Raw genomic sequence first — 11,768 nt, 5'->3', positions numbered from 1 at the left:
GTTCAAGGTACTGTAATGGTATTTTGTTTACTGCTCATTTAAGTTGAAATATTGATACAACAAATGTGTCTGAATAAATTATTGTTTTTTATGCAACAAAACAGCAATTTTAGAGTACATTTGATGCAATAGAATGGAACGTAATTTTGCACACGGAAAAGAAGCCCATTCCACTTGTTCCTTAGTAACATGCTCCAAAATAAATAACCACTGCAAAGGTTAAAGCAAGGTCATGAGACTTTGCATACCTATGCATGACTGATTAGAGTGTGAGTGTGTGTATAAAGAGAAAGAGAGAGAGTTGAATATGCCTATTTGTGATGCTGTTTAGATTAGAGTGACTCTGTTATTGTGTGGCCTTGAGGAACCCTGGACTGCTGATAGCAGCTGTCATGCATCACCGATCCTGTGTTTCTGTTGACTCTCAGTGGACTTTATTGCTCTATCTTAAGTGAAACCCAATAAATCAGCTCCCTATAAGTTGAATTATGAATTTCACTCAAATCTCTGCTCATAGTATCCAAACAAAATGATGAAAGCATTTCAAGCATGCATTTTAATCTTATGCCACTGGAATTTTTGTTCAAAAGTGTGGTCTTGTCGGTTATCCTTTAACCAGTCCCTGCTGGGCTTTTGTTATCTATCCACCATTTGGTCTCGGAGTGGGAAATACCAGGTGAAGAGAGCTAAATCATTAAACAAACTCGTTTCCATGCCAAGGTTAAGCTCACTCAAAAATCAGCAAAGTTTAGCCAATCCCCGAAACTTTTTCCAGCATAACTCCACCTTCCTCATTGTTGCCATTATAAAGCCTTCATTGTGCTGAGAGCCTTTCCTTAGCGAATGGAACTTGCATATACACAGCATATTCTTCCAGCCTAAGTGATCAGAATGGCAGCTCTGGGGTTAGAGATACTAGGCGTCACCCTAGCTGTGTTAGGTTGGATTGTGGGCATTGTGTCTTGCGCTTTACCCATGTGGAGGGTCACGGCTTTCATCGGGGTGAACATTGTAACGGCGCAGACCATATGGGAGGGAATCTGGATGAGCTGTGTGGTGCAAAGCACTGGCCAGATGCAGTGCAAAGTCTACGACTCCATGCTGGCTCTCAGCTCAGACCTGCAGGCTGCCCGGGCATTGTGTGTGATTGCCATTGTGATGGGAGTACTGGCACTCCTGCTCTCTATTTTGGGGGCCAAGTGCACTAAATGCCTAGAAGAGGAGCGTGCCAAAGCCAGAGTTATGATCGCCGCTGGAGTCACCTTCATCTGCGCTGCGGTCATGCACTTGATCCCTGTGTGTTGGTCTGCTCACAGTATCATCAGAGCCTTCTACAACCCCATAATCATTGAGGCACAAAAAAGGGAGATAGGTGCATCTCTTTACCTGGGATGGGCGTCTAGTGCCCTTCTGCTCCTTGGCGGGGGCATTCTCTGCTGCAGCTGTCCCCCACGGGAGGAGAATAGGTACGGTCCACCCAGCAGGATGGTTTACTCCGCTGCACGTTCTGTACCGACCAGTGGCTTTGACAAACGAGATTATGTGTGAACAAACATACTCTTTTTGAACAGAGAAAGTGATGACACAGCACAAGACAATGTGTTTTTCTGTACAGTGAGTTCTGTTGTTTTGCCATTCAGATGTATTTCCTAATTTGCTGTGCTCTCTTTTGTTTGGTGGTTACCCAGTTTATTCGACCAGTTTTGAAGCATTGGAAGTATTACATTATTACTAATGAGCACATTTATAAATATATTGATAATGATGTTGTAATTATTAGTATTCTGTTATTACTAATAATTAAAAATTATCTTCAGTGTTTCAATATATTTTTGCAAACATTTCAGTACATGCGTTTACATGATGTATGAGTTCATGTTCTATTAGGATTTATATTCTAAGTGTGCCACTCTCTGGTGTCTGCTGCAGGGTTTTTTTTTTTTTATTAACCATTACAAAAATAACCATAAAAATAGTTGTTAAACAACACAAATCAGTTTTTATCTATATTCCATGTTTTTTTCTGCTTCAAACTAAAATGCACTGAACAAACTTACTGTGCCATCTTTGTTGAGTTGTCTATGAAACACAATGAACAACAGCCAGTTAAAGAACCTTTCATTGCCTCAATAATGAGGTGATGAGTTGAATTGGCTGTCACTACCTAGTTATTCACCTGTTTTCAAGATCTGTTCGCTCTTTGCACAAGAATCTTGCCTTTGTCAGGGCCCTAATCTAACTGTTCAAGCGAGTCCCAGACAATGGGCTTGTTTCAGGGATGAAGATGAGGCACTGGGTCATGGAATGTAACAAAAACACAGCAGTATCTCTTTGTGCTTTGTGCCTTAAGAATGGACCTTTGAGAACATCCATGCAGCTTAAAGTTCAAGGATTATAACATTGATAGTCTACAGTTGAGTATTATGCAATCCATAAAGTATAAGACAGAACTTCCTGTTGACATGTCCATACATTTACTTGTTTGTTGAAGCAAATTTTTGTTTTAAATCAATCATCATAGGGCAGCATGAAAGCAAGCAGACATGTTCTGCATCCGCATTCGTTCCCTATTTCCCACTATATTGGGCGTCAGTTTTATTACAGTTTTAATCCCTAGATTGTTCACTCTTTTACACTCAAAATGCACTCTGACTTATGGTGTGCAACCAATATAGACTTGCCAGTGCTGTAATGCATTTAAAAAAATTATATTTCACACTGACAGTTTTTCACTTGATAATAACTGGTTATTTTGCCTTTTTTTTTTTTTTTTTTTTTGACTAAATTACTGAGGTAATGTATTATTGTTACCGGAGGAAAAATTTATTTGTAGATGATTTAAATATTTGGTTATTACCTGTAGGTAACATATTTGTCTAATCATTGAATGCTGTTATATTTTGTCACTTTATAAGTGCTTCATGGTCTGATGTTCTCTGATCATTTGCTACACATCTCTCATTTCAAGATACTATAAATTAAATGATCTTTTTATGTGTTGATCCTATGTGTTGTTGTTTTTGACAAACAGAACAAAAATTTTTCTTTTTGAGTCCTCTCTGGTGCACAATAGTTATGTCAACGTGTAAAAATTAAAAATAGATGCACCTTTTGGAGTTGTGTAATGGACTATATGTGACCCTGGACCACAAAACCAGCCATAAGGGTCAATTTTTTGAAATTGAGATTTATACATCATCTTAAAGCTGAATAAATAAGCTTGGATAGGATGGTTAGGATAGGACAATATTGGGTCGAGATACAACTATTTGAAAATCTTAGGGTGCAAAAAAATGATATTTACTTAATATCCTAATGATTTTTGGTCTAAAAGAAAAATAGATAATTTTGACCCATTCAATGTATTGTTGGCTATTGCTACAAATATACCTGTGCGACTTATGACTGGTTTTGTGTTCCAGGGTCACATATGGCATTTATTATAAGGAATGTTGAATGAGGGAATGAGAACAAGCTATTGTCAAGATGTTCAGGTGTTGTTAAAACCAAACACCAGATTTAGAAATAGAATATTATCCATGTGAATTGATCTTGGAATGATTGTAGGTGCTTATTTCCTGGAATTGTCATGCACAGCAGTCTGCGAAAAATAAAATAATTAACAAACAAACTAATCACATACAGTGAGCTGCACTTCTGTGGATGAAAATGCCTTGTTAATGAGAGAAGTCTGAAAGGACCAGACACGCTAAAGCAACATTAACAGAAATAACACAAGTTATACAGAAGAAAAAGCTGTTTTTTTTCCCCAGCCTATTTCCAGCCATTGGCCTCATTTACATACATCACTGGAGAATCAGAGGAAGTTGGTAGATGTGCATGCATCTTTCCTGCATGAGTTAATGTCTAGAAATCATCTTACGATCTTTTTGAAAATATCAGAGCCAGTGGGTGTGGATGAGGTAGGGTGTGGATTACCAATGTGCTTCAAAACAACTGAGAAACCACTGCTTATCACATTTGAAACATGGAAAGGGTTTCTTGCTAAGTCAAGTCAAGTCATCTTCATTTGTATAGCTCTTTTTACAATACAGATTGTTTCAAAGCAGCTTCACAGTGATAATATGAAAATTTATGGACAGAGATTATTTTGGCTTTACAGCAGTTCTAGGAAAAAGTTATTATCGAGCTAAAGTAAGTTTTTGAATAAATCACTTCAGTTGTAAAAATCGTTAACTTAGGGGCCACTTAAATGACACCTTTTTAACTGAAAACAGAAGACTTTTAATACGTTCTTGCCGTTCATTTACTTGTTTAGTCTGTAGGTATGCGCGTTTGAACGTGTATGTGTGCAGACGCTTAGTCTTTTTTACTTTTTACTTTTTTGCCCATTGAATCTTCATGGACATTGTTATTTTGGCAAGTTTTTTTTATGCATGTGCAGTCAAAAAAATCTGCAGTAACGTGTGATGTTTGTCATGGGCCAAAATTTAAAGTGTCTTGTTGAATCCATTCCAAGAAAAAATCAGGCTAATTTGGGGACAAAAGGTGGCTCTACCCCTTATCAGAAAGCTGTGCTTAATAAAGCGCCCATTAAGTGTAGGCCATCTGACTCAATAACACCAGTACATTGGACTACCTCAAGAATGTAAGGAATGAGGGCAACTTTCCAAACTATTTCTCATAGTTCCCCATGTTTTGAATTGTTAAAGCTTGGACACTGACAATTTGAATAGAATTTTGTTTTTCTTATTTCAAGGGTAATTTCCAAAACTTCTTTTGAAAAACATTATCTTGCTCTCCTTTAAAAACACCATACACAAGCTATTTCACTCTGTTCAAATGCTGAGAACACACAGAGAAGCAGAGATACAGAAAGGGGACATGCTAGGTGTGTTGGATTTACAGGATTTTATCATGTACATCAGTTCCACATGAATCGATTAAGTTAAACATAATTTGTTCAAATAATTTCAACATCATGAAGACCTTTTTAAATAACCCAATTAAGTAGTCTCAAAGTGATTTTAATTTGTGTCACATGACTGAATTATAAGATTATATTAGTACAGGTATGGTTTCCTAACAGGATTAATTCATTCAGTTACTTATATTTTGTGTCATATAACAGAATTATAAGATTGTATTAGCTAGTTATAAAACTATTAGCTAGCAATATCACATATTAGCATGCTAAATACTAAGCATGAAATGTTTTTTTGGGAAAAGCAATAATGTATCCAGACCACAGCCTAAGCAAATGGTCCACTCATCTCCTCAATGGTAACCAAGTGTAATTTAAATGGTTCTAATAATTCCAAAATAATTGAACATTCAGCATAAACACTATCAAGTCTCCCCCTTTTCTAATTTTAAATAAAACAACACTTAATTTCAACATTTTTACTCTCCTCATTAAGTCCCAAGAAAAACTACAGTTTCAGCAAAGAACATTTTCGAGTATTTGAATAGTTCACATTCACCCTAAATAATTTAATGTAGTAAATTGCACATTTTAGAAAATTACATTAATCGAAAGCAAATAAATCAAGTTTAGAAGAGAAACACAATTTTGGCGCATAGATCGCAAATAATATGATTGAGACAATATGTGTTTTGCCATTTTTTCAGTGTAGTTTCAAAACCATGGCTGTTAAAGGCAGGTGAAGCATATAATGCAGTTTGCTCTTGCACTACAGGACTAGGGAGGACTTGTTGCAACAATATTATAGAAGGTCATCCATGGTAAATATTACTGTATATGTGTTTGCTTTGACACAGAAAATGATCTCTGTCTTCTTTTTTTTTTCTTTTTTGTGGTTTGCAAATTGGTTTATGGCTTCAATATTTCATTCACACATTTTCTTTTGATTGGTCAGACTGCCCCGTCACTATGCCACTGCCAATGTCTTTCCACTTTAATTAATAAAATTTTGTCACAAACTGCTAACTACACATGTCATAAGTTGCTGGGAATAATTATTGCTGATGCAACTTGCAATATATAATACAAAATAAATAATGTACAACACCTTTCAGATCACAAGGAATAGCCTGCAGTAGCTATATGCTGACACAAAGTTTTCCTTGTCCTATTGATACATGCATTATAAACTCACAAAACCCCACATGCTGCGGTGATGATGAGGCTGGGTCCTGTTATTTTTTAGATTTTCCATAATGGCGTTCTCTTCATATTTATGTTTCTTTGCCATCTTTAGCCACTGCCAACAACACGCTGTTTACTCTTTGAATTCTTGCACTGCGTTCCACTTTTTTCACTAGTTTTGACATTATTGTTGTGTGTTGCATTAAGGTTTATGCAAAAGACAATTAGAAATCCAATTTGAGCAGCCAGAGCGTGATCAGATTTAATGTTTTTTTTTTTGGCTGTCCAAACTTGAAACTGGACTGCATCCTATTCTAGATAAAATCTGGATATGCCAAAAAAAAAAAAAAAATAAAAAAAAAAAAAAAAAAAAAAAAATATATATATATTGTGTATTGTTATATGTGTTTAGCATTTTTATATGGGATTTATGTATACAAATGAAAATGAAGGTTTATTTGTGTATTTTAAGTTTACTTAAATGTTGAGTCATTATGAGTCATTATGATCAATGGTACAGTCTTAGTCTATAAAAAGACCAGACTCAAATTCTTTTCTTGTAAATCAAGTCAACACAACTGTAGTTTGCTATCTAAAGTGAATATTTTGAAGATTTTTGTTTCTTTTGTGTGTGTGTGTGTGTGTGTGTATATATATATATATATATATATATATATACATTCAAAGTTTCTTTGCCATTTTTTTCTTAACTTTTTTGTGGAAATGGTGATACTTCTTTTCAGAATTATTTGATGAATATAAAGTTAAAAGAACAGCATTTATTTGCATTTATTAATTTTTTTATCAAGTTTATTAAAACATTTATTAAATAGAAATCTTTTGTAACATTATAAATGTCTTCACTGTCACTTTTAATCAATTTAATGCATTTGATGAATAAAAGTATTACCACAAATGTATGAATGGTATCATTGTTTCCACAAAAATGTTAAGCAGCGAAACATGTTTTCAACATTGATAATAATAATAATAATAATAATAATAATAAATGTTTCTTGAGCAGCAAATCAGCTTATTAGAATGATTTCTGAAGGAACATGTGACACTGGAGACCAGCTTCAAAGGAATAAATGCAGCCTTGAGCAGAAGAGACTTCTTTCAAAAACATTAAAAAAAATTTAATGTTTCCAAACTTTTGACAGGTACAAGTCTTCAAGAATTGTGGAGTGAGCCATCCTTTTTTTTTCTCCAAAAAACAAACCTTAATGCGGTAACACTTTAGAATAATGTTCCATCATTAATGAGTAACTAGGATCAAATGAGTAACGCAATATTAACATTCTAATAACTACTATTAACTAACAAGAAACTACGAATTAGTAAGGAATAGCGCTCAGTTGAATGAGGTAGTTCACTATTAGCGAATCAATAACTACTATTATTTGCATATAATTAAAGTGAAGATCATGGTAAAACACTAGTAATGACTCAAGTGTTACTATATCCTTCTAAAGGAATAACTAATAATTTGGAACAGTATTCTAAAGTGAAGATCAAAGTAACCCACTAATAATGACTGATGTGTTACCAAATCCATCAGAAGCAATTACTATGACAATAGCTTTTCCAGCCTGGTCTCATTGTTAATACGTAGGTATTAATACGTAACTTTCAAAGACACAAAACCTACATTTCTGTACGTTTAGAAAGGTGCTAAAACGTACAATATTGACGTAATTATGGCACTAAAACGTAAAAATACTTACGTTTTTACAGCGAAAAAACTTAAAATATTTACGAATCTTTCATGTCATAAAGATATATGTATAATTTCCATTTTATCGTTTTGTAGATAAATGTAAGATCCCTACTCCCCATAACGAACTTAAACCTACCCATTTTATACAGAATGTTAAAAGAATAAAACATAAAGAACAGAAATGTGTAGGAAAATGACAATTTTAGTGAAAATATAACATTAAAACGATATTTTGAGCCACTAATCCTACACCTACCCCTAAACCTACCCATAACCATTTATTTAAACTAATGTTACCTACTGTTATAAATAAAAGAATGACAGACAAACAAGCGTAATCACAATAATTTATTTTTTGCGAAAATGTCAAAAGTGGTACCAAAAGTAGTTGTGTGACAAGTAGTCACAGTCCTCTCTGGCGGTAGGGTACAGAGCAGAAATTAATTTATTAATCCATGAAAATATGATAAATCCGGCTACTCTCCGTGAAGGCGCGCACTCATTTCAAATGTCAATCCACTGAAACACGGCATGTCGCAATCTGTGACGAAGCAGGTGAGAACCAATGAGCGTTCGATATCAGTGCCGTAAACCAAACGCTTCTCTAGGGTGGCGCTACTTTCAAATTTGAATCATAACGAGCGCGAGCTTTGACTGTGATTGTCGCTGTTGTTGAGAATGAAGATGAAGATCGATGGATAAAGGGCTGAATTTGGATCTGTTCCTTACAAACATATGGATTCTAAAGATTTGGAGTACAGCGAACAAATAAAATGGATGTGATTTGTGAATTTATGTTGTGCTTTGGTGTATCTTATGGTTGTATTGTCAGTCGCTGCATAGGAGAAAACGCCGTCTGTGTCTCACAGCAAACAAACTAAATATTACAAAATGGTTAAAGAATTACAGAAATTTTATTCATAAGGTTTCAAATTGTAGTCTTGTTTAACATTATGTAATCCTCCGAAACGAGCAGCACAAGTCACGAACAGAAATGTTATTTCATTATTAAGTAACGTTAGATGAGTAAACTGCTTTCAATAAATTCGACTAAAAACATCGTTAACTCATTAAAGCCACGATATTTAATATTAATACATGGGAATTCATATACATTCACACTTTACGTTACATGATTTACGTTTTTTTTTGGTTTTTTTTTGCTGTTAATACCTAAGTATTTTTACGTTTTAGTGCTATAAATACGTCAATGTTGTACGTTTTTGTGTGTATGAAAACATAAGTAAATGTACGTGTGGTAGAACCACAATTTACGTAAAAATACGTTTTCTCATGAGATCACGTTGGCTTTTCATAAATGACAACAATTTAAAACTAATTTGTGCTTGAGTCAATAATGAGGTCTTTGCTGGCATTACAGAAAAAATGCTCATCCATTCAAAAGAATACCTTGAAATGTTTATTTTGTCTCAACCTTTATAAAAACGAATGCCATTGTGGAAAGTGCACAAGCATTTGCAGTCTCTATTGATGTGCATTGGCATTCTCCATTATGTTTTGTTCTTAATTCCCAATACAGTTTTAGTTCTAATGTGACTAAGCCCTTCCTCTGTGTAACGCATCCTAACAGACTCCTCCTCTCTACCTGATCTGGGGTATAAAGGACACTTATTTTGTCACAGATGTGCTCCATTTGCTCTGAGGCATTGGCTCAAATTAGGCTTATATCTGCTCCAGTTATTTTACCAGCAGCTCTTGTATTGCATGTAGCTGTCACTGATCCTTTCAGAAGTCATGTCTTTAGGGCTGGAGCTCATAGGTATTGTGTCATGTGTGCTGGGTTGGCTCTTGGCCATTGTGGCTTGTGCTCTTCCCATGTGGAGGGTCACAGCCTTCATCGGCTCCAACATCGTGACGGCTCAGATCATCTGGGATGGTCTGTGGATGTCCTGTGTGGTTCAGAGTACCGGACAGATGCAGTGTAAAGTCTATGACTCCATGCTGGCCCTCTCTCAGGACCTCCAGGCAGCTCGAGCCCTGACTGTGATATCCATCCTTCTGACCGTCCTGGCTGTATTGGTGTCCATCGGGGGAGCCAAGTGCACTAACTGCATTGAGGATGAATCGTCCAAAGCTAAAGTTATGATCTTTGGAGGGGTGCTCTTCATTGTGGCTGGGTTTATGCAGCTGATTCCTGTCTCCTGGTCTGCCAACAGTATCATTAGGGACTTCTACAACCCTTTGCTGCCAGATGCCCAGAGACGGGAGCTGGGAGCGGCGCTCTACATCGGCTGGGCAGCAGCTGCGCTCTTGATTATGGGGGGCTCCTTGCTCTGTTGCTCCTGTCCACCACAGGAGAAAAAATATAGCCAGTCTAGAATGCCGTATCCTGCGTCTCGCTCAACAGGTGGGGGAGGGTATGACAGAAGAGACTATGTGTGAAATAAACAAAGGAGAACTCCGAATTCAGTGTTTCAGAGGTCAATATATGGACATCATTTTCTGGAAAAAAGTGGAAATATGCAACACATACTCCATCATGGAAGAACGTGTCTGATGAAGTTGTTTGATGTTTTTGGTCCCTATATCAGTGCAGTGTTGGCTGTTCAGAAAATAAGAAGTCACGCACTGACCATGTGAAAATGACCTTTCGTAATTGCTATGAAAATGTCAACTAGGACTGTTACTCAACTGCCTGAGGTGTAAAAAGCTGACGTTATATTTATTGGCCATTTCTTTTTTAGTTTTTTAGGACTAGTTGCACTAAGATTTTTGGCACAGACAAGTTGACTGTGTGTTTACTATGTTGGAGAATTTAAAATTGTCATTGTCCTGTTTTCTCAACTAGACACAGGTAAATTTCCAATGTATTCACTTTATATGATTCAAACTGTAATGTGCATTTCTTTGTTATTTATACAATATTTTTCATCTAGCTGTAGAAATGGAATTTGATAAGGACATACATTGTCTTGTACATGCATTATTGTTTCATAAACACTTGCTGCCACTTAAAATTGTATTCTAAAAATTAAAATAACTAAACTGAACTAAAAACTGGCCCTAAGATCATTTAAGAGGGCTATTGTGACCCAGAATTGTAGGAGGAGGGGTGTAACGGGTGGGAGTTTGACTACTTTATAGTGAGCATTGAGGCAGAAAGGACAGCTGAGGATCTGAGCAGAGTCATTTTGTCCTACACCATCCGTAGTTTGTAATCTGTGTAGGCCATTGCTGATCAGGAACAATAACATATTGTACCTTTCTGTTCCAGTACAACAATAAATGAATACATCAACCCATGATGAATTTTGTATATAGCATGGATGCTTGAAATTATCTCAGTATCTGTTCCTTTATAGTCATGATGACTATGCGCTAGAGAAAACCTGAAACTCAAGCCACGGGACCATGTTACCTCCAGTTAGCAACAATGCCAGATACACACCATGAAATCATCAACAGATCATCTTACTAGTGTAGGTGGCAGATGGTGGCAAGTAAGAGACAGAAGACAACAACAACAGTTAAACAAATACACTTGTCAGAGGTTAATTATTTAGCTGAAGTTATCTTCATTATGGAAAAAAAGCAACTAATGCATACAAATTAATACAGAATTCTTAGTCAGAAACCATCTTTATTAATAATCTTGTGCAATGTATTGTAATTAAATTACTTGATGGAGAACCAATTTTAGCAGCTTTCAACATGCGGCGACTTGAAATATTGATCAGGGTCTCATATGGGTGACGCATACATCAAGCATATCACTTTACCTGGGTATGTCACCTGTTTCTATAAACACAGGATCAATGTCAGCTCAATTAAGGCTAGTGTACAGGCTAAATTACCTACATTGATAATATTAGCACCATTAATATGGGTTTTTTCCCATGATAAAATAATAATCAAAATGACAGAATCTACTTATTACGGTAGTGTATGTATGAACTACACAAAAGCAAGATTTGTCAAGATTTAGTGGTCACACTTTAGATTAGGGTCCAATTCTCA

At 35.8% G+C, this 11,768-nt stretch overlaps 1 protein-coding gene across 2 annotated transcripts; it reads left to right on the top strand.

Annotated features, from left to right (window-relative positions):
* The first annotated feature begins 841 nt into the window (after positions 1 to 841).
* LOC127495374 (claudin-3) lies at positions 842 to 10,839 on the top strand. 2 transcript variants are annotated; one of them, XM_051862186.1, is made up of 2 exons: positions 842 to 1,372; positions 9,541 to 10,824. In XM_051862186.1, exons 1-2 carry the CDS (start codon positions 892 to 894, stop codon positions 10,191 to 10,193), a joined length of 1,134 nt encoding a protein of 377 aa, XP_051718146.1. In that variant the 5' UTR covers positions 842 to 891; the 3' UTR covers positions 10,194 to 10,824. The 2 variants fall into 2 exon arrangements, with proteins under 2 accessions (XP_051718146.1, XP_051718145.1); XM_051862185.1 differs by lacking the exon at positions 842 to 1,372 and having other exon boundaries at positions 8,952 to 10,839.
* Positions 10,840 to 11,768: the final 929 nt, after the last annotated feature.

The sequence above is a fragment of the Ctenopharyngodon idella genome, chromosome 15 (genome assembly GCF_019924925.1).
Source record: "Ctenopharyngodon idella isolate HZGC_01 chromosome 15, HZGC01, whole genome shotgun sequence".
Lineage (NCBI taxonomy): Eukaryota > Metazoa > Chordata > Actinopteri > Cypriniformes > Xenocyprididae > Ctenopharyngodon > Ctenopharyngodon idella.
This window is presented reverse-complemented; position numbering and strand designations above follow the sequence as displayed.

What these genes read in the sequence shown, in the direction of transcription:
- LOC127495374 (XM_051862186.1), top strand. Translation starts at nt 892, where the DNA reads ATGGCAGCTCTGGGGTTAGAGATACTAGGCGTCACCCTAGCTGTGTTA. An exon ending in GGCACAAAAAAGGGAGATAG is followed by an intron (nt 1,373 to 9,540) that starts GTGCATCTCTTT and finishes TGATCCTTTCAG; the next exon opens with AAGTCATGTCTTTAGGGCTG.